Source organism: Lepidochelys kempii, chromosome 11, assembly GCF_965140265.1.
Source record: "Lepidochelys kempii isolate rLepKem1 chromosome 11, rLepKem1.hap2, whole genome shotgun sequence".
In the NCBI taxonomy this organism is placed as follows: domain Eukaryota; kingdom Metazoa; phylum Chordata; order Testudines; family Cheloniidae; genus Lepidochelys; species Lepidochelys kempii.
The window spans coordinates 32,348,102-32,371,782 of NC_133266.1; the positions used below are offsets into that span (position 1 = coordinate 32,348,102).

Sequence of the window (23,681 nt, forward strand, 5' to 3'; positions counted from 1 at the left end):
AATCAAGAGCATCAAATATATATTTGACTTAAACCAAAGAAAAGTAGTACCCACAAGGAAAATAATTCTGACAGTATACATACAGCCTCCTTCCACAGACCAAACACCATTTTATATGAAAAAATAAAGCACAATTCAGACAATTAACACTTTTTTCATAAATGTATGATCAAAATGTACATTTGTTTAGTCATAGTTGTCCTTTTCTAGTGAAGCACAGTTACAAACTTTGACACATAATTAGTGCCTGCAATTGGGATTTCTAATTTACATGAATACATTATTGCAAATTCTCTGCCTGGTTTATATATTGCTTGCTCTACTAAGATTGAAGGTAGAACAGCTCACTGGATGCAACTGCAAAATCTAACCCTCCCCACAAAAAAATCCTCCCCCCATAAACAACTGCTATCCACCACTATGAAAAAGGGAGGGCCATAGACTTTTGGGAAGGGTTGATTAAAAAACTTTTCAGGGATTTCTAGATTTAACTGACTCCTTTTATATAAAGATGGTGTATGGGAATTTTAAGTCATCACAGCCTCTTGCTGCAGAAGTGGAGCTCATCTGTTTGAGTTTGGGTCCATGCATAACTGCCAAACATTGGGATGTTTTTCAAGGAACAGTTCTCTAACAATGCTGGAGACTTAAGGGAATGACTAGCCTCCAGACATAGGACTACAGTGTGTTTGTATTCTGGTGATTTTTAGAGCAATACAATAGTGCATTACAAACTTTAACTGATTAACATAAGAACAGAAGAATGGCCATACTGGGTCAGACCAAAGGTCCATTTAGCTCAGTATATTGTCTTCTGACAGTGGCCAGTGCCAAGTGCCCCAGAAGGAATGAACAGAACAGGTAATCATCAAGTGATCCATCCCTGTCGCAGATGCGTATGTTAAGCAATACCATAAAGCTTTCTGTTTTTTGCCTGTTGGTTTGAAGCTGGTTTTGAATCTGTCACTGGGTTTCCAGCAATGGGAGAGTACTGAATATAGCAAATGATAGTTCTTAGTCTGGTATAATTTTCAATCTTTGTTACTGGAGTAAAGGTTTGCTACCCAAACCATTCAGTCTAACTACTGTACTTTATCTGTAGACTGTCATGCAAAACTATCACGATCTGCCAACATGCTTTTAACACACCAGTGCTTCCTGCTTTACTGTACAATTAATCAACTGTCTCAGACAATGTATGCTAGAGGATTCAAACTCAGTCACATTGTTGTGGGAGTCATTTTAATCAGAAATGACAGCAGATGCCAGAGAGTAAGAAAAATCAGAAGCAAAATTGCCCCACATTTCTTTATAAGGTTGATATGACATGTAACACAAGGATGGAAATATGATAATAAATCCCTGTTTATTCTTAGAGCAGGGGTGGGCAAACTACAGCCCGTGGGCCAGATCTGGTCCACCAGGGCTTTGGATCTAGCCCATGGGATTGCCACCCTTGTGGTGCTGCGGGCCCCGCACAGCTCCCCGAAGCAGCCAGCACCATGTCCCTGCAGCCCCGGGGGGGGGAGGAAGGGGGGAGAGAGAGGGACATGTGTTGCTCTCACCTGCAGGCACCACCCCCTGCAGCTCCCATTGGCCGAGAATGGGGACCGTGGGCAATGGGAGCTGCGGGGTGCAGTGCCTGCAGGCAAGGACAGCGCACGGAGTCTCTGCCCTCCCTCCCCCAGGGCTGCAAGGACGTGGTGCTGGCTGCTTCCAGGAGTGGTGCGGGGCCAGGGCAGGCAGGCAGTCTGCCTGAGCCCTGCTGCCACCCCAGGGCCGCTCCAGGTAAGCAGCACCGGGCTGCAGCCCACACCCCATACCCCTCCTGCGCCCCAACACCCTGCCCTGAGCCTGGTGCCACACCCCTCCGGCGCCCCAACACCCTGCCCTGAGCCCCCTTGTACACTCCGCACCCCTCCTCTGCCCCAACCCCTTGCCCTGAGCCCCTTCCTGCACACCACACCCCCTCCCACACCCTGCACTCCCTCCCGCACCCCAACCCCTTCCCCCAGCCCTACATTCATGGCCCTGCATGCAATTTTCCCACCCAGATGTGGCCCTTGGGACAAAAAATTTGCCCACCCCGTCTTAGAGAGTCTTTTGCATGTTAATATTGCAATAAGCCCAAAGGCGAATTTGCAATTGACAAAGGAAAAAAAAACACAAAGGAAAGCAAAGCAAAACATCGTAATTTTTTTTTTTTACTTCCATACCTCAAAATCATATTTTTTATAACCATCTTTGCCCAATCTAGAACACACAGACAGGCTTCCTAAATTTCTGTCAAGCAGGATTAGGTCATCCCAGTTGCCTCCTCAAAAGCCCTCTCCTAGTTAAGCTCCAATCAAAACGTATTGAGCTATCTAAAACATTATTTCTGAAAAACTAGTTTCATAAAAGCCACATTTTCCAACCAGGTAGTTGGGATAGATTTCTGTTGAGCTATTCCCAGCCCAGCACACAGCATTACCATTTGGAATAAATGGTGTATGCTGAACAACTCCCCAAATCTTCACTGGGGGGACAAGCTGGAGAAGGTCTCAGACATACTGGATCCCAAGCATTCAGGATTCGTCTTTGGAATGTCACATTCAAGAAGGCACTAAAATCTACTCTACAGAGCCTGATAAACGTGCAACAAGACAGAAGGATGATCATTATGGAGACAATTTTGTCACAGTAAAAGTAAGCAAAATACATGGAACAGTCATGGGGAAAAAAAATGAGGGTATAGTCATGGTGGGGCTGATGCTGAAGTCCGAGTCCCGCCTACCCCGAGGCTCAAGCTGAAGAAGTCATGGAAATCTGTTAAAGTCTCTGTAACCAAATCATATCCTTAATTATCCTTAGCTCAGTAAATCACTATGCCTCCAGCTGAGTGAGTTCCAAAAGACCTAAGTGTCCATAGCAACTCATTTGCAATGTAAACTTCCTTCATTTTATTTATGAATCAAAAAACTACATTAGAAGAATATTACGGTTGCAATGTCAAGCACTCAAAAATTAGAAAATGCCAGAATTAGGTTTGTCTGTGCAACCTTCATTTGGTCTCCTTATGTATTCGCATTACATTAGTCTATGATTATACTGTCACAAACTATTTCTTTCCATAAGACATAGGTTTTTTGATGTAATTTTCCGAGTTTAAAAAACAAGTAAACTGAAAAAACGAATTCCATCATGTGACATCATATTCCCATGAATTGTAGTTGAATAACTGATAGCAGTAGTAGGCTGTCTTTGTCTACATGGACCAGCAGTAGAGAGGAATGAGATACATACTTTGCAATGGGTTTCACAGTTACTTGCTAGCAGCAGATGAATGTTTTGACTAAGGAATCTTGCTTTCCATTCCAGGTTCTGAAAGGCATAGGCTCTAGAGGCTCTAGACCTTTCAGTCCTCGTTCCCCTCAGACCTGACCCCCTTCTTCTCCATCCCCTCTCACCTACCCTGTGTGCCAGTCCTGTCTCCTCCCCACGCCTGCCCCTAGCTCTTTGGTCTAGTCCATCTCATCGCTTAACTGGTCCCAGTCTACCAACCTAACTACCCACCCACCCCCCAGCTCTTCATCCCAGTCTTCCTCTATGGGCTTCCTGACTTCACTTTCCCTCCACCCCAATTTCTCGTTCTAATCTCTCTCCCCAGGCTCCTCATCTCAGTTCTCGACTCTGGCTCCATGTCACAGTCTCTTTCCCTAGCCAGTCAGTCTCCCTCTCATCCTGTCTCCCAATGTCCCCAAAACCCCTTGCCTAGCCAGTTCAAGTTTCATTGCTTATCTTCATATACTCTCTCCACCCCCATTCCTTCAAGGGTCAGCTCTTACCAACCCAAATGCAGAGGGGACATTCCTCCTCCACACTGTCTGGGAACCAGCAATGAAGCACTGAGAGCTCAGGAGAGACAACTCAGATCCACAGTACCACAGCAGCCCACAATAACTGGAAGCAGCAACTGCAAGAAAAGTCCTGCTCAGACCCCTGAAATCCTGGGCTGCAGCATGCTCAGTGCTGATGAATTTTTTACAGAATGTACCTGCCACGCACTAACAAGCCTCTGCTGAGCATATACAAATTGAATTTTTTGAGATAACTTGGCCAAATTTGGGCAATTTTTTGCGGGAACACCCATAGGCATATTCCTGAAACCAACTCAACCGTCCTGCCAAATTTCAAGTAATTACTTCAAAGCATGGAGGTGCTAGAGTTTCTAAACTGAATGGTTATGAGAAATATTTTAAGATGGGCAAAGTATTTTTCCCTAATTGCATTTCTTGGAAATGGCTGAACCATTTTTGTTGAAACTTGGCATGGAAAATTTCAGCCTGAATAGTTAAAGTTTGGCAAAATAATATGAAATTGAAAACAGATTCTTATAACTGGAAGTGTCAGACAACTTTAACTATATGGTGGCATTACCAGCTCTGTCCTATTGACTGTCCTAAATTCCTGGGTGCCAGTAATATAAAATGCTGACCAAGTCTGGCAAGTGCCAAAAATTGACTGTGCCCAAGGCTGGATTCAGGTAAAAGGAGAAAAGGTAAATGTTCTGGTCCTCATGGAACATGGAAAGAATCATGCATCATAGCCGCTATCACTTTTCACGGCACCTCAGAGATGAAGGATCGAGGAGGACGAGTATACTTTAAGTGTTCTATCCAGAGAATGGAAAAATCCCTGTTTTCCAGACCCTTACTTCCTTTATCTGACTGCAACATTTCTTGAGCTTGCTTCCCCATTGCAAACAGATCCATGTTGAAAGAACTCCACGTCTTGAAAACACAATGAAGAATTCTGGGGTTCAACAACCACTTTTGTAGGAGAAAATTCTGGTGACTGGGCCAGTCCACTTTGCTTCTGTTCTCCTGTTAGATGGGTAACACTGGTGGATGAAAAGTCTTTTTTTTTTTTTGGTAACCTAGTAAGTAATTTTCATGCCAGAGATGCACTTTTGACGCTCCTTATTTTTCCTGCTCAAGATACAGAGACTTCTTTATTGGTTGATATAATGTACCATTCAGACATAGAAGACATCATCAAGGATTCTTGATCTCAACTGGATGCAAAACAATCCACAAATTGTACCAACTGGCCAAGGAATGCTACAGCCTAGGAGGCTGATCCCTAGGAGATTTCCTGTTTTGAGCTCCAATACGCATAACACCTCTCTGAAGAGGTATTCCAAGTCCTTTGCAGGAAAGTCTGATTGTGCTGGGAGGGTTGAGGGGTTTCCATCTGAAGCCCTTTAATACTACTTTTAATCAAGATTCACCATGTTGTTTTTTTTTGGCAAAGCAGAACTTGTCTAAACTCTTGGAAAACTGGAGAAAGATAAGGGACTCTGAGGGAAACCATGGCACCAGCACACTTGATTGACCTGTCTACTGGGTGAAACAACTCTTCTATTATGGGCTGGTGATGTGAGAAGAATATACTTCTTATTACTGCTATCTTTTTTCTAAGCTTATCATATAGCTGCAATGAACAGGCAACTATGTTTGCAAAGAATGCAAATTTTCTGCACCTTGTTTGACTATGAGACTGTATTTTACTAGAAAACATGTCTGTGATGGTCAGTATCTTGCTGTCCAAAAACTTGTGAAATGTATCACTGTGTTCTTTATATTATGTTAGATGACAATTAGTCTGGGAACAGAGGCTAGTTCTATTTGCATGGTAATGAAGCACTCTTTCAAAGAGGTGTCAAAAACAATCAGAGGGGCTAATGAAATGTTATGTGAACCTCTGCTGGTTGCCTTCTCTTCGATTAAACGCCTTTGCAGGGAAGCAAAGAAACCCTTTTTATTAAATGCAAATCAGGACTCAAGTAAAGACTAAAGATGTAAAACTAACAGAAAACAATATAAGGAAAAACACCTATATTATATATCAGTTATCAACCATGGCTGAACTGCAGAAATAAACACACAATTACTGTGTAAGGACTAAAAGGACAATAAGAAAAGGAATACTTGTGGCTGTAGCTCACAAAAGCTTATGCTCAAATAAATTTGTTAGTCTCTAAGGTGCCACAAGTACTCCTTTTCTTTTTGCGAATACAGACTAACAGGGCTGCTACTCTGAAACCTGTCTAAAAGGACAATGTGGCTCCTTCACAACTGGCTATCTGAATCCTCGTAAACGCTGCATTTCCAGATCAAAGGGAATAGGATACCAAGGAGTGGAAAAGGAGACACCCAGCCATCTTGAGACATGATACACACAGATTTCTAAAGACACACTTAAACTGTCAGTCAGACAGGCTGGGAGAAATCCTAAAAGCTTTTAGGCTGAGAGAAACTATTTTTATTTACTATCTATGCAACACTTTCATACTTTGCAATCCAAGTTGTGAGCCTATCGCAGATAAGAAAGAAGAGGTACTTCTATTGTAATTTTGGTTAGATACAATAAGAAAATAAGTAATTGTGAATTAATTTTATTTTCTATCCTATGCCAAATAAATTTGTGGCCTAATGTTCAGAAGCATGTCAATGGGACTTGTGAGCGTACAGCATATTGGAATATCAGGACACTGACTTATTTAAAGGGATACTATCAACTTGAATGATTTTAAAATTGGCTAATTTTTTAATATCCATTTTCTGATAGAGCACTGTTTAAACAGATATCCTAATATTTCCTTTCTTGAAAAACTATGTTTTTCAACTCCCTTGTTGATGTTTAAAGGGTCTTTCCAGCAAAGGAAAAGATGACTACAGAAATTGCTGTCAAATGCACAAAATAAACACCCTGAATTTTTTTTATTGCTGACTTCTTTCAGCTTTAATAATTTTGGGTGATAGGATCTGTGGCAGGCAGACCACTCCCTCACAGAAATGTGACTTTCAAGTTGATGGTGCCCCTTTGAAATAACTGGATGTACACTGTTGGCTTGTGGACAACTGCTGTTGGGCACCTTGGAGAGAAGAGAATCGATTCCAAAGAAATGCAGAACCAAGAGTGAGGTAGTAGATAGGGCCTGCAATTCCCCCTCCCCCACAAAAAGTACTGCAAAGAAGCCACTATCTGTAGCAGGGGTGGCAGGTTTGTAGAAATTTTGGTGGTGCTCAGAACCCGCCCCCCCCAAACTCCGCCCCCCACCTGCCTAAGGCTCTGGGAGGGAGTTTGGGTTGGGGGAGAAGGTCTAGGGTGCAGTCTCTGGGAAGGAGTTTGGGTGCAGAAGGGGTGAGAGATTGGGCTCTGGGAGGGAGTCTGGGATGCAGGCTCTGAGGTGGAGTTTGGGTGCTGGATGCAGGCTCCAGGCTGGGGCAGGGGGTGAGGGGTGCAGGCTCTGGGAGGGAGTTGGGGGCAGGATAGGGTATGTAGGAAGGGGGCGGGGGTGCAGGCTCTGGGACGGCGTTTGGGTGCAGGCGGGCGTGAGGGGTGCAGGCTCTGGGAGGGATTTTGGGGGTGGGAAGGGATGCAGAGGAAGGGGGTGCAGGGGTGAGGCTGGGGATGTGTGGTGAGGGCTGTGTGGTGAGGGCTGGAGATGAGGGGTTCATGATGCAGGAGGGGCTCAGGTCTGGGGCAGAGAGTTAGGGTGTGGGGGGATGAGGGCTCTGGCTAGGGATGAGGGGTTTCGGGTATGGGAGAGGCTCAGGGCTAGGGCAGAGGATTGGGGTGGGGCAGGGCTGGGGATGGGATTGGGGTGCAGGCAGGCTGCCCCGGGGCTGGGGCCAGAGAGGAAGACTTCCCTCAGCCCTCTCCCCACCACCAGCAGCGAGCTCTGAGGGAGGGGCCCCCTTGCATCCCCCTGGCAACACACTCACCCCACACCACTGTCACTGCACGAGCTCCTAGGGCCCCTCTCAGGTACAGGAAGCCCCCTCGCCTCCCCTGTGGTGGGTACTGGGGCATGGGGCTGCCATCACATGTGCGCCTCCTCCCCTGCTGCTGCCCCTCGCTGTAGACTCACTGGGGGTGGGGGATGGGGCTGCCCCTTGCCCAGCGTGGGACAGGAGCAGTGACTGCGGGCGGGGGGGCCCCTGTGCTGGTGGAGTGTCCCGCCAGAAAAAGGAAGGGTCCGAGGCGAAAGGGCAGGGTCAGGGTCAGCCTGCCCTGGCACTAGGGGTTGGGTGCACTAGGATCCTGTGGTGGCAGCTGATGCCAGGAGCCAGCAGAGCAGAGGCAGCAGGGAGCTGCAGTGGAGAGGCAGGGAACTCCGGGGCCAGGGGGAGGTGCGTAGGGGCAGCAGGCGGGGCCAGGGGAGAGACCCAGGCCCAAACATTGGTGGAGCCAGGCCCCGGGCCCTGAATATTGCTGGAGCCCGGGCACCATGGGCCCATACAACTCGCCCCCCCGGGTCTGTAGCCATTTGGGGCATGAAAAGACCCGAAAAATCAGGTCTGGTCTACACAGGGACTCTCAGGAAAGGAAAGGTGAATAAACTAAAGGTGTTAATGGCATAAATTAAAGTGCCTCAAACCTCCATGTGGATGTTCTCCTTCAGAAGTAACGTGGCCTTTAGGGAATTAAGCTATTGTATATATTAAACTACTGTATTTCAGAGGATTACGGATTACTGCACATTTCAGTGTGCTGTAGCAATGCTCCCAGAGGTGATTACTGCACAGCAAGCTGGTGCTGGCTTGTTATGCAGTAACTTGCTATGTAGACATGGCCTTAGTTACACTGAGAAAAATTCATAAGAATATTTTTCTTCCTTAGTCATCATTCCAATAAGTGAATAGTATATGTAAGTTTGCCAGAAAATAGAAAATTCTCCTTTTTGATCTGACAACCCAGCCTCAGTGTCAATTATGTTGTCAAATAAAATTTATCACTAAACTACCATCATGGCTGGACCACACAGCTACTATCAATAATGTTTCAAGGTCGTGTCTTATATGGCGCTTTACTCAGACTCTGAGCAACAATGACAACTCCTCTCTCTCAGCGCTAATTCTGCTACACTGACATGGCACTCATTCCTGAGCCTGACTTTGTGATGATGGAATGTGTCCCTGCTCCAGATCTTGTTGTGGGGGGAAAGGATACACTTCACTCTACACGGAAATTCCTGCAACACCCAGTCAGCTTAGAGGATATATGGTTCCCAAATATTTAGCTTCTATTACAAGAGCATAAGAATGGCCATAATGCGTGAGAGCAGTAGTCCACCTAGCCCAGTATCCTGTATTTTGACAGTGGTCAGTGCCCGATGTTTCAGAGGGAACGAACAGAGTAGAGCAATTTCAAGTAATTCACCCCCTATTGTCCAGTCCCAGCTTCTGGCAGTTGGAGGTTTAGGGACACCCAAAGCATAGGTGTCCTAAACAGTATCTGCTTTCCCAGGGACGTGGATGAAGTGGCTCCTCCTGTCCCCGTCCAATTCTTGGTAGTAATTTTACTACACTTTTAAAGCAGTTGGGGATGGAGCTCCCCACCTGCTCCCCCTCTGGCCTTCTCTCTCTGACAGCACAGGCACTATTAACACTGCTAACAGACAGGCATTGGAGGTCCATGATGCTATAAAAAACAGCTACTTACCTGTGTTGTAACTTTTATCTTTGAGATATTGTTGCACATGTGTATTCCATTCCGGTGTGCACGTGCCCAGCACACTGGAGCTGGAGAGTTTTCTGCAGAAGTACCCATCGGGGCAGTACATTCTCCTGTCCCCTCCCAAGGCTATATACTGGTGGCGTCATCCTGACTTCCCTCAGTTCCTTTGCGCTACAACATGGAAAAACAGGTGGAGGATGGGTCATGGAATACTCTTGTACAACAATGTCTCGAAGAACAGTTATAATACAGGTAAGTAACTTTTCTTCTTTGTGTGCATTCCACTCAGGTGACTTACAAGCACTACCATTGGGAGGTGGGTCTTGGAGTCTACTTAAATAGTGACTGCAAAACAGCCTTCCCAAAATTTGCACCATATCTCAGTACAGTTTTGACGGTGTAATGATGAGTGAAGGCATGCATCGAGGATCAGGGAGCAGTCCTACACATGTGCAGTATGAGCTCTTGTTGTACAAGCCAATAGTCTGTGGAAGAAAAGCTTTCACTACCCCATAAACTGTGGTAATACGGGGCATAATTTATCTAGAAATTGTCTGTGTTTACTCCTTGACCACTCATTCTGATAATGTAAGGAACAAAATAGTTAAGGAGACAGCCTGGAAGGCTTAGTCTTGTTCAGATAAAAGGATAATGCTCTCATTACATACAATGTAGATGTTTTGTCCTCATATGAATATGGTTTTGGGAAAAACAAACAAAAACAGTAAGTATATTCAAATTAAAAGCATATATCACCTAATTAAAAACTTCAGTTGGGGCTTCAAAGCTACTTTTGTTTGAAAAACATTGTATTTGAAAAACCCTGCCATGAGAGCCTGTAGCTCATCCACTCTTCTGGCTGATGTGATAGCAGTAAGAACACAGATGAGGCAAAGAGGAAGAGGCCACTGGCCCCAAAAGAGGGGGCATTAAAGCAGTTAATACAGTGCTAAGATCCCAAAGTGGCAACGCGTTCTTAACCGGGGGGGGGGGGGGGGGTGTCAAACAATCCCCTTTAAAAATCCAGAGACCATCTGGTTTGAAAAAAACTGATCTCTGAATGGGACGGTGAACTGCTGAGATCACTGCTAAGTGAACTATCAGGTAGCTTAGAGGCATGAGGATTTGAGATATAACAGGTACTATAAAATTCCCTGAATCTTAGCTTCTGATGGAGGTATGTGGAGTGGACCAGATTGGAAACAGTTTCCACTTTGCTAAATAAGTGGATCGTTTTCTACTGGTAAGCAATACCTTCTGAACTGCCACTGGGCAGTGCTTCCCTGCCTAACCACTCAATAGCCATGCCATAAAGGTACAGGATTTTTGGGTCTAACATCCATCCATGCTGCTGGGACAGTAGCTCTGAAAGCAGAGGCAGAGGCCACAGAAGTTGGATATTCACAGCCTCTCGATTCAAGAGCCAGCATTGTCTCACCCAAGTTGAAGCTAGAAGAATTATCTTGATGTAGTCTTGCAAATCAACTTAAGGGTTGCCTGTGGGTTGGAATAGGGAAATTGTGTACATGAGACTCAGTCACCACCTCAGGGGAAAAACATCAGTTAATGAGCCTGGACCTTGACTTGCTCGCGAACAGAACTGATGGCATTTCTTCTTGTCTTTTGTTGCAAATAGGTCAACTGAAGGAATACCCCAGACCCGAAAGACAATTTTGAGTACACTGTTCTTCAGGGACCACATCTGATTTGAAAAAAATCTCCAAATGAGATAATTGGCCAGCTGGTTCTAATAACCTTGTCAGTGCGCAGCAATGGGAGAAATGCCCTTCTTGATGCAAAAGTCCTAGTTCATAACTTCTTGACAATGCTGATTGACCGTGCCCTTCTCTTGTCTGTTTTGTTAGTAGATTGTTGTGTGGTTCGTTTGGATGCCTGTGGTATGACAAGTCCATGGTGTGAGGGAGAAAAGCACATTAGCTTTGTGAATTGCCTGGAATTCAAGGACATTGACATGAAGGATCACTTTGTGTTCTAGCCATAATGCTTGGGTTCACAAACCCTCGCGGGACAGACACATTGGTAAAAAAACTGGCCCTTTATAGTCAGAGTTTAATAAAAAAAGAGCATTAAAAAATGAGGCATACAGGTGCAAGCCCAGGGAAACACAGGCCAGTGGTTTGAACACTGAATATCTCCTTGGAATGGCAGTGGAATTGAATCTAACGCATGGAGGCCACTTCAGCCCAAAAACACAATCCTAACGCATCCTGCGGTAAGGAGAAGACAGAAAGATCCATGAAGCAGCAGATCTTCTGGCCATGTCTTCCATGCAGTCACATACAGAGCCTCTAAGAGCTGGGCTCCATGCCCACTATCCAACTGTCTCTTTGTATCACTGATTCTGCTGTTAAGGGGACCTCCACTATTGCAGAGATTGGGGTTGTATTTGCTCCATAAAGTATCACAGACATTTGCAAACAAATAAGAAAAATCATTGCGCTTGTCAAAATTTGGGTTTACCAACCTTGAAAGTATGGCTCAGATATGTGCCTGCATGTTTTAACAGTGCTTGTAATATTAAAAAATGACATTCATTTTTTTTTTTTTTTGGTTAGAGTCAATTCCTGATTATTCTAACTCAAATATTTAAAATCAATACATTGTTTTTCTCTGCATCCTATAACCAATCCTTATTACAGGTTCTGCCAAATCAGATTTCATTTTCTTATTTGTAGTTTGTAATTAGTTCTCAATGGTGTCATCTTAGTACTGAGTGTGATATGTACAGTGGGTCAGTCCTCCTGGAGACTATCAGTCCCACAGCTTTCAATTTTCACATAACCCTGTAGACAGCATTATCTGATTAGTCTCAGCTGATTAGCACCACAGCACAGTTTTAGGTCATCTCCAACGTTTAATAAAATTTATACAGAAATTGATTTTATCATTTGCTTTTCAGAAATGGTCTTCCTTGGGAGAACGGTCTTTTATGGATACCTACTCTCAGAATTGCAAGAGCTAACTACTGACTTCTAGAACCCAATGAGGCAGTTCATGCAATAATGCCTCCTGTGATCTGACATATACTAGTACCTCATTGTAAAATATTTGTTGTGACCTTGTCTATTAGTGCGACACAGTGTACCTCAAAATAATACCCTGTACCCCCATACTCACCACTTGTATATGGTTATGATCTATTTGTACAAAGCATGCCTTGTGAGGTATCATTGGAAAAGTTATGGTCTTTTGAACATCACTGTCCTGTTAAAATCTGTGTATCATGGTACATGAAGTCATGAAATTTTGTTGTATGTTTGCTACTGAAACAGGAGTCTGCGCAATGTCCACAGACTCGCTCTTCAGTGGCAACAAAAGAGTGACCAACACCCAGCCAGGTGTAAAGCAACCATCACCGGCCATTCACTAGCAGGGGAGGAGTTGTTAACAAGAAATTTATAATTCACATGAAAGATAGTTGCTCGAGCATGTAAACCATGGAGCTGCCTGACCCCATGACGCAGCAAGGACTTTTCCAGTAAAAAGAGTCAAGATAAAAAAGGGGGAACAAAGGCCCCAGACCACCTCTCCTTCCCTACCTATTCTGAAGGCAACAAGATCATCTGGAAGACAAAGGAACATTTGGACTGGGGGGAGTGGTCCTAACTGGAAAAGCTTTCCAGTTAGCACAGACTGCTGTAAGCAATTGGGCAAGAGAAACCTTGTTACTTCAAACTTAACTTAGCTTGATAAAGTTTAGGAATTAGATGTGATTTTACCTTTTATTTCCTTTTGTAACCAATTCTATACCACTTATCAATTAAAATCTGTATTTCTGTGTTAATATACTTATTTTATGTTTTCTCTAAGCCAGTGTGCTTTTGACCTAAGTTTGGGGAATCTATTCCGGTTACAAGGGCTGGTGCATATTCATACCCTTTGATGGAATGACAAACTAATGAGCTTACTCTGATCAACGAGGTCTTGAGCAGTGTAAGACGCACATTTCTGGGGTGCCGTGCAAAGCTGGGGCTGAGGGATATGCAGGTGTCGCCTTATGTGTAATTCAAGAGTGGCTGAGCATAGCACTCTAGTAGTTGTCTGGGGGTGACTTGCACACTAGAAGCAGGGGTGAGTGGGCCAAGTGGCAGCTCACACTGCAAAGCAGGGCATAGGACACACCAGACTGGAGAGTTAAGGGGGCACAATGATTCAACAGTCCAAATTGTACCCTGGGGCCTCTCACAATTAGTATATGTATGTAAGAACTTGTAGGGCTAGAATCTGAGCCCACTGGGGTTCTGGGCCACTGACGCCTCCGCATTGCCATTAGAGGTAGGTGTGCATAGGAGGACCCTGCAAAGATAGGCTCAGCAGGAAGTACCACCAACAGGGCCTAAGCAGAGGCCACTCCCAGCTCACTGACTGGCCAATACCAGTATATAAATTAGGAAGCCATGATGGTGAGCTGTCTGAGCAACAACAAGACTGCCTGCCTGCTTACTTCTGTTCCAGACCCTGTTTGCGACAGACCCTAGACTCCAGCCTCTGACCCTAATCTGTCCTTGACTTCACTACTGGACTGTTATCTGTAACCTGGCACCCAGCCCTGACTTCTTGGTATCCTGACCTGGTTCAACTCTGACATGCTAGTGCCCAACCCTGACTTCCCGGCTTTCTGACCTTGCTTGCCCTGCTATTGTCCCCAGTCACAACTCAGCAGCTGACTGGGCATGCCAGACATCCACAGCCCAGCCCTGATAGAAGAGTACTTCCTCTGGGCAGACTTCTGCAATATAGCTCCCAACTTTATTGGCATAAAATTGTAGGACTGTATACCAGGTGTCTTTTTGATTAATAGCTGTAAAAACTACTTGTACGAAGCAAGCTTCTTCTAATCCCTACTAACTTTAGAAACTAACGTAACATCTATGGCTAACGGAAAAAAATCTAGCAAAAAGCACATATTTTTGTTTATGAGATTTCTTTCAATTACAGTATTTTCCACCCAAAATAATTCACAACTAAATCCAGGGTTGATGGCCTCTACATGTTTCAAACACACACAGATTCTTCAGACTGACAGGAAAAAATCAACAAAAAACAGTTCACTGCTTACATTAGCTAGAATCATTGACTATAGTGTGTACACGTGTCAAGGCTGAATCCTCACTCTGTCACTGAGTACAGAAGGTGGGGGCTCGCAAGGATTTTAAAAATTAATACTTGCCACTCCAGGTTTGTATTAAACTCCCAAGGTTACAGCTTTTCTCTGACCTTGGCTTGGTAAACGCTGCCACCACCCAAATGCAAAAAAACCCTTGGACCCAGGAAGGAGCATTTGGAAATTCCACCTTGTGGGGTACCCTGAAGACCTTTCACCTCCCCCTTCAAAGAAGAGCTGAGAAAGAAAATAAAGGAAATTAGCTGTTGCTACCAGCTAATCAAACAACATATGCACATACCTCTTTGGGACCAAAAATCCAATCCCGGTCTTAAAAAAGGTAAAATTTATTAAAAACAAAAAGAAAGGAAATATATTTGGAACTTAGGCTTTTTGCTAGATCTTAAAACAAACCATTACAAAAATTAAGCATCAAGATAGCTCTCTTGAGGTTCAGCTTAAAGGTTACAAGCAAAATAAAAGCATCTGGGGTTAGCACAGAGGAGATCCAAAGCCAAAATAAAGAAATAAACCTAATCGCGTCTATTTAAATATGCCCTGTCCAATGATTTCTTCTAGGTATGGAAGATGAATTTTTATACCTGATTCAAGCCTTACACAGCATTCCTGCTTATAGCATTGCTGCTCCGTGTCTCCTTCTCCTGAGAACAACAAAGGGAAAGTTTCTTTCCCAATTTTAAAAAGTTCTAGCCTGCCCACTGGCTCTTTTGGTCAGGTGCCCATTTTTTATTTTTTAACCTGGGGAACTTTTTAACCCTTTACAGGTAAAGCAATTAGAGAACAGCTACGAAGAGGGATTTTACAGCTAACTGACTGGCTGGGTGTCCATCAAAGGGAGCTATGCCCGCCCCCCCCCTCCACACACACATTTCATTTATCACAACATGTATGTGTGTAAAGAAATTGAAATTACTTTCTTCCACCTCATAGATTTCAGAGTTGAGAATTATAGAATAGGAAACTTAGTCCACTCCCTGCCAATGCAAGATTGTTGTACATTTGTTGTCTCTAGGGATGGGAAAAGTTTAAAAAAAAAACCCCACAAGTATTTTGGATGAACAGAGTATCAACAGTATTTGGCTATGTACTGTATTTAACAGAAAAAAAATAGAGTGGTAGGATAACTGTAAACTTAAAGGAGAGGATACACCTACATGGAATTCCTGACCTCCTTCCACCCTAAAAGTTCCTAAATTCCTATAAAAGGTTACGATTTTATTGCCTTTACATTCTTACCAATTTTTAAGTCGTTAGTCAGACTGTGTTTTGTAAGACTCAGCAGCTCTTTGCCATCAATGTTATTCATCTTGAAAATCCCAACAAGGTCTTTTAAACCTTGTGCACAAAGCCAGACTGAGACCTCTTCCTCTGACCAGTTCTCAATAGACATCTTAGGTTCATCTTCCAGTCCACTTCCTTGGAAACAAGTAGAGAAGGAAAATTTCAAATAAGAAATAAGAAACAGAACTGCTCTTGTGCATTGAAAGTTGCTCTTGGTATACCTTTGTAACATAGCTTTTATGAGCTAGAATGTTTATTTCCTGACTTATTTTGTCTATATTAATTAGCAAATAATTTTTTTTTCCTATTGCCAACTATGCTTGCAATTAACTTATATTTTCTGTTTCTCATATTATTTGTGTACAAGTGTCACTGGCAAAGTGTGTGTTGCTCTGGGAATAATATTTGTCAGTTAAGTGCTGCCCAGAGAGTAAGAAAAAGAGATGCAAGAGAAAACACTTCTTTTGTTTAGGTCTAAAATTTCCTTAAAGAAGGAGTGGTACATTTGAAAGATTTTTTCTTCCTTCTTTCTTTTCCAACATACAGGACATTTCCCAATAGTAAATAACAATTTTAAGAAAGGTCAAATGTTGGGCCTATACTATTTAAGATTACACATTGAGCACATACTAGGGTAAAGCAGTCTGTATAGTATCTCCCAATAGGTTTACAACTATATCATACTGGACGTATAAAAAGAGTGGGTTTAAAAAATGCATGTACTTACCTGCACAATGTTGCTTTGGATCAAATTGCCAGATATTCACAGTTTTATCCATTGAACCTGTTGCAAGTAATGGAATATTTGGTGCAAAGGCACAAGTTGTAACATATCTAGAAACAAAAGCAATTCAATAATTGAAATTTAAAATCACAAATTAAATACTTTACTTGGTTAATATAGGATTATACGGATTTCACACCTGGTATGCTGAGTTAAAGTGTGCAGGATGCTCCCAGTTTTCTGCAAATAAAAAGTATTGCATTTGTTAGGTCAAACAGAAATAAAAATCACAGTTAATCATTTTTATTTATATAGCAATTTTTAACTCAAAGCACTTTACAAAGATGGGGAAGCATAATGATTTCAATTCTGAAGATGGTGTAACTGAGGCACGAAGAGGGTAAATAATGTGCCAAAAGTCACACAGAAAGTCAGCAGCAGACCCGCGAATAGAACTCAAATCTCCTGATTTGCAACCCCAGGTTCAATCCCAACAGAACACACAGCTGTCCCTCAATGTACCTGGCAGACAGAAATATAATATATTCAACTGACATTTCTAAAATTCTATATGGGCTGATTATTCATCAGAATAAAAAAACATTTCTTCCAGAATACTAGAATTAATAACATATCACAGTGAACTGATAACTGAAACTCAAATAGAATTCAGGATGTAATCTTTAAATAAAAAAACAGGGTCTGTAACATCACAAGGATTATGCAACTGTAGTTTGCATATGTGGCCACTAGATGCTGCCATTCACAAAAACAAATCAATGATCCCAATCCTTTAAATAACGTTTAAGAGTCTCTCTTTAGCGTAGCATGATTCCTTTCACAGACATTGTCAGAAATTAAAAAAAACAAAAACAAGTTATTTTAATTGACCTGTCAACTTTCCTGTTTTTCCTCTCATACTGTCCCTCATGAGGGATATGTCCCTTATGTTGGACTGAAATTTATCTCCATCCGATGCAGACCTATTGTTCTTTCACTGTTATTACTATAAAGTACATCAGATTTTTTCCCTATAATGTTTAAACAAGAATCAAGGTTAAAAAAAATATTCTGTCAAATAATTTCTTCCCTGTCACATTCATTATTAAACTTCATGCATTACTATTTTTCTGTATCTCTCATTTTCTTATTGTCTCATATTTGGATGCAGAAGTTTGACAGTCTGTTTTTCCACATGCTTCTTAACTATGTTTCCATACACTCAGAAGATTCTGAGAACATGAAAGCAGCAAAATATTCTCATGGTTGTGCCATTGGTATTCACCTGTTATTCAGAGCTCACAATTTATCTGAGAATCATCTCCCAATTAACATTATAGGACTAAACAGAACTGTGGAACAAATAATTTATTTCTTTAAGTAGTCAGCAATCATGCCCTTTTTTTTAAAAAAATAAAGTGATAACTTAAAGAAAGCAATGAATCTTTCTAAACCTCACTATAAATCAATATTGACACCGATGAAGAAAAAGAAAATACAATCCATCCCAGCCTGGTTATCACAATTTACCCAGTGAGGCCATGGTCAGCTGGGACATCTCCTTGCAGAGGTCTCATGAGGCAAATGCCAAGAGCTCTTCTCCTCTCTAAACCAAGTATGGCTCGATTTTGTACAGGCTGTATGACTGGTTGGACACACCCTCAGACTCTGATTTGCTGGGAGGCTGGACATGCCTCCCTCATCACCTTTCGGCTGCTGTCACAATAAGCATAGAGTCCAAAAAGTATTTCAGCAGCAGTCAGCGCCCAGGGAAGGCCTGGCATGATCCAGCCCCACAGGCACAGTAATTTGTCCACCATCACATAGGAAGTCTGTTTAAGAACCAGAAATAGAATTCACATCTCCCAGTTCTGTGACTTTAATGAGTGAATACGCTTCCTCTCCTATGTCTTGTAGTTCTCGGGAAGTTCAGGTCCAGATCATGCTCTCAGTTACATCACTGTAAATCAAGAGTAACCTCACTGATTTGTGAATTTACACTGGTGAGGAGACAGGAAAAATACTGGGGCCAAATTATGCCTTCGGTGTCATCTTGCTCATATTCTGATTAGGAATCATTCTTTCAGGTCTGGGTGAGCACTTTAAACCAACTGACATTTGAATACGTAAGGGACCATTACACTTCTATGTGAGACAAGAATTCCTAAACACATTCAATCTTAGGTGTTGACTATACACAAAAGTTGTACCACTGTAACTGTATAGGCAAAGTGTGTTTATCCTTCATGCTCAGGAAGACATTAGTAATTTTAATATTGTGAAAGACAAAAGTTAAATACTATGTACAGATGAATTAGGAAGGCTTTACCAGTTTTCAGTGGTATTATTCCTACTGTGAAGCAATAAGTCTAAGCAATAAGATGTAAAAAGTGTATGATATTAAAGAATGCTATTATTTCTTAACCACTCCCCTTGAATTGCCCATGTTTGTACATATAATATACTAAAGAATTCCTAAAACAACTATTACTGATACAGGAAACTCCAATTTTTTCCCCTGTATCAATAACTGCAATCTTGCATGCTTTTGAGGATATGACACAAGACTTACAAATTTCATCCACCTGAATGTGCAGATACATACGTATACAGTTGTGTGATTCGGTTGTACAGTACCAAGATAAGAAAAGAATAAAGTGTAGAAAAAAGTGGCGCACGCGAGAGTCTCTGTACTTTGATATGGACGAACACTTTCCTCACTCCTACTCCAAAAAAATACACACTAAAGATTTCAGGTCATATTTGCTATTCTTCTGTCTTGAGAAGACAACATTTTAGGTGAAGGGATATAAACTAAAGAAAAAAAAGTTCAGTAAACCAATCTTGAATTACACAATACTTACAGTGTCATGTATTATGATGGATTTGTCCACAGATCTTTAAAAAAAAAGAACACATTAAATTAAATGATGACATGGAAAGAGATGAGAAACTGTATAATTAAAAACTATGGGACAAATTTTTGTCCCATAAGGAAAGTCTACACAGACAAGATTTGCTGGCAGCAACTATGCAGATGTTAGATGTAGCAATCCTCTTCACTGAAATCTAGAAGTAGGCCCTTAATATCTATACAGTAGCTTGAGGTACAGCCTAGCGGGAAGAGTAGTGGCTGAAGCCCACAGCTCCTCTCAGTCCAATAGGTTTTTGAGGCAGTATATCTGTGTAGTACATAAATCCACTGGCCATGTTATCACCACACCAATAGCTCATTCACATTTGTTCACTCCATGCTCCTGTATAGGGAGTAGCTGCAAAGGTTGGCTCAACCATGTGTGGACACTGAAATCTGACTGAGTGGGCTCTCCTACCCTGGAGTACTTGCACAATTTTTATAGGGGGGGTGCTGAGAGCAATTGAACCAAACTGTGAACCCTGTATACGATGGAAACCGCTTCAGCACCCTTAGTTCCAGCACCTATGCTCCTACCCTCCAAGTATTTCTGTTTCAATTTGGACCTTGAATATCTGCAAAGCAGACTAGAGGAAGTGGCTCAATACAGAATATAAAATACTTCATAGTTAAAATATCACTATTTTTAGTAAAATTATCCAAATACAAAGAGTTATAGGTTTATTTTCAGCACATACAGTTCTTCCTGAGTACATCTATACAGATTGGATGCCAACCTCAAAAGATCAAAAATCATGAATCAGACCCTCAAAAATAATGCAACTGGCCCAAAACCTGGCCCCAAAAAATCTTATCAAATCTTGTGTTTTAGTTTGTCCTCTGACTTTCTCCTCTATTCCACTGTCAATGTATGTGAGATAATTTCAGGTTGAAAAGTCAGTCTTTAAGGCATACAAAAATGACTGCCTCTCCCTGGCTACTCAGACAGTATGTCTAAACAGTATAGAAGAACCTGCGCTGGCCTGTGCCAGCTGACTTGGGCTCACGGGCTGGGATGTGGGGCTGTTTCATTGCTGTGTAGATTTCCGGGCTCGGGCTGGAGTCTGAGCTCTGGGACTCTCCCGCTCTGCAGAGTCCGAAAGCCCAGTACTCAGCCCACGAGCCCAAGCAGCCTGGCACAGGCCAACCACATGTTTTCTTTGTGGTGTAGACATATCCAGAGAGGCATGTCCTCACCCCTAAGATAGGAGAACTGCCATCCATTTCCAATTACTGTCTTGACCCAGCAGCACCACTTCTCTGTCTCCCTTTGCCCTAGGCTTTCTCCCCTGTCTGGTTCCCAGCACCATTACTCTGCCTCCCCAGTCTCCTCCCATATTTGTGATCCAAAAATAAAATATCAAAAAAGAGAATTAAAAGAACCTTTGGCTCCCCAAAACAAAAACAAAAAACACCACAAAGAAAAATGACAAAGAAAGTTATTGCCCTCTGGGATTTGTTGTTATGACTTTAATTACTGGTTAATCTACAACATTTTTTTTTTTTTTTTTAAAGAAATCATTTCCTTAATTTAGAATTTTTTGGTAATAGAATGGACATTAAAAGGGCATATGACTGAAATATTGCTGGAATTATTTCAAGTTGCTACTTTGACAGCTTACAAGAGGTTAAGTAATTATCTCTTACAATGTGGAATAAAAACATGCATAATGTCATTAAAATATATAAAAACATGAATGATTATAAATATTCTACCTTACTTACCATTTTCTTCTTTTAAAAAAAACCAATGTTCGAATACAGAAAATAAGGAAGTTGATCCCACCACGATATTGGTTACTTAATTTAATATTACCAAAACATTAAAATTTTCCTTTCTTGTAAAACTATCCATAACTGTTTTCTCTCCCACCCTCACGTTTTTATACAATACTGATTCTACTAGAAGGAACAATTATATTGCCAGGAGGCTTCAACACCAGTCTAGGATTTTTTGCTAATTCCTGATGAAAGCATTAGCCAGAGATGTAAATAGGGTTTAAAATTCTATTGGTTAAAGGGTTAACCATTAAGCAGTTCATATAGGTGGGGAATTATGGGCGCAAGGGGTGCTGCAGCACCCCCACGTTTTACACGGGGTCTGGCTGCCAGCCCCGCGCCCCCGGCAGCTGGCGAGGCTCCAGCAGCAGAGTTTGGTCATTTAACCAAAACCCGTAAGACTGATGCTAATTGGTTAACCAGTTTAAGTTTTATATTCCTAGTATTAGTGAAAGATTTCACTGTCTGAAACATGGTACCAAGGGAGTTCTATGTATCCTGAGAGAACTGTTACGTTACTTTAATAGACAGCACTTTTCACTTATCACAACAGCATTAAAACCCTAAGCCTATGTGTATCCCACCTTGCAAATCATACAGGATAACAGAAAAAGTCATTGCCACAAAGTAACTCCCCAGGGGTGAATTATTTTACACATTGTTGACATGGAGTAGTAGATTCCATTTGTCTCCTGTGCTATTATAGAAAAAACATGGAGGGCATTTGAATTTTGCCTCCGATATATTTAAAAAAAACCCTAAAATCAATAATAAGATGTTCACATAAATAAGCGAACACTGCTTAAACCAGAAGAATCCACCCTCTACAAACATATTAAGGTGAACTGTAAAAGAGAAATATATTTATAAAATATTCTTTTAAACAGTAGGTAGATCTTAAGTACTGTTGATTCAATATTCACATGGCGGGGAAATATCAGAAAATATGCCTGAAATATTTATAAGCACATCTTTTTGCAATTAAAAAAATTGTATTTTGCACAGAACATGAGCATTTGTACATGCAAACTGTGAATTTGTACATATATCTACAGGTTTTATTTATATATATATATATATATAATAAATTTGAGTTTTTCTGATGTGCCCACAAATATTATGAGTAAATTTTTGGAAAAGTACAGAAATCTAGCACCAGAAATAAACACTTTGCATGTGTTTTTCTCCCCCAAAAAGAGAGTGAATTCCTTTAGGTAGTTAAATGTTATAAGTCTTATTCCAACAGATTCTAGAACATCATTATAATACATATATCACTTTCAAACTGTGTGTGCATGTGTAGGTATATAAATTTTACAAAGGAAATATTTTAAAACAAAGTAATTTTTTTTAAAGTTCTAGGCCACTGTTTATATTATCTTCATGTAATAATGCAGATAAGTGTCCAGAAAAGCTTTTCATACACCAAAGCTGAAATTGAGTTCTCCCCACTCCAAACACACTCATCCTATTCCTTAGTAATTTCTGAATTAACTTCAGTGCTTAAAAACAAAAACAACTCAATTTCCACTTCAGAAGGGGGAGATAAATGTTCATCTAAGCACAGACATCTACTGTAAAACTTAAATAACTAAAATTAAGTGAAACTGCTTACCCTGAAACTAACATCTGCCCATCACAGGAAAAAGCGCAAGCCAGGACTGGGGCAGAGTGTCCATTCAATGTGCATTCATATTTTAATTCACAACCTACAAACACAATTATAAAAAGTAGAACATGATTTTTCTAAACTTGTTAACCAATCATTTTCCTTTTAAAAATGTTTTGATTTATTACTTTAAAAGGACTGAAAATGTGAGAGCTTGATTGTAATCAAGTGAAGCCAGTTGGATCATTGGGGCATAGGGTCACCCTCCAACCACACCCTCTGTTCTTTGGCCAGGTCCCTTGCGCCATATAGTGTGCAAGAAGGGTGGACACAGAAGCTGTTATTATGGTCCTACTCTACTTAGAATTCCTGGATAAACTGGCTTTGTAGCTGTTTTGTGCCACCAAAGCAGACTCATGGATCTGGCCTCAGACCATAATGCATGCACAGAAGTGGGTAATTAGGATTACATAGGCAACCTTAACTTTAGTATTTCCTCACTTCTGCTGCTTCATTTTGAAACCTTAATATTCTTTTAAAATAGGTTTTTGTATGGAATTTATAATTATATTCCTATACAGTTAAATAACTACACGTACATACAGCCCACTTATGTACAGAACACAAAGAAAAGAGGAGGGAAGGTTCAAGTTTATTGAAAATAGTTTGAGCTCTCAGTTCCACTTCTACTGGACTGGTACCTAAATCACAAAGCAACCAC

At 41.6% G+C, this 23,681-nt stretch overlaps 1 protein-coding gene across 5 annotated transcripts in view; it reads right to left on the reverse strand.

Moving 5' to 3' along the window:
• Positions 1-23,681, reverse strand: part of WDSUB1 (WD repeat, sterile alpha motif and U-box domain containing 1) — a 70,841-nt gene that overhangs the window by 17,027 nt on the left and 30,133 nt on the right. For 3 of the 5 annotated variants that reach the window (XR_012154266.1, XM_073305555.1, XM_073305556.1), the window contains exons 5-9: positions 22,967-23,060; positions 19,523-19,556; positions 16,858-16,898; positions 16,662-16,768; positions 15,890-16,069 (exon numbers count right to left, since the gene is read on the reverse strand). Coding sequence is in view for 4 of the 5 variants with exons in the window: in XM_073305555.1 (XP_073161656.1) it covers positions 15,890-16,069; positions 16,662-16,768; positions 16,858-16,898; positions 19,523-19,556; positions 22,967-23,060 (456 nt within the window). In the remaining variant the exon portion in view is untranslated. Of the gene's footprint in view, positions 1-9,585; positions 9,679-10,979; positions 11,401-15,889; positions 16,070-16,661; positions 16,769-16,857; positions 16,899-19,522; positions 19,557-22,966; positions 23,061-23,681 lie in introns of those variants that run through there. The other 2 variants (XM_073305558.1, XM_073305557.1) reach the window with 2 other exon arrangements.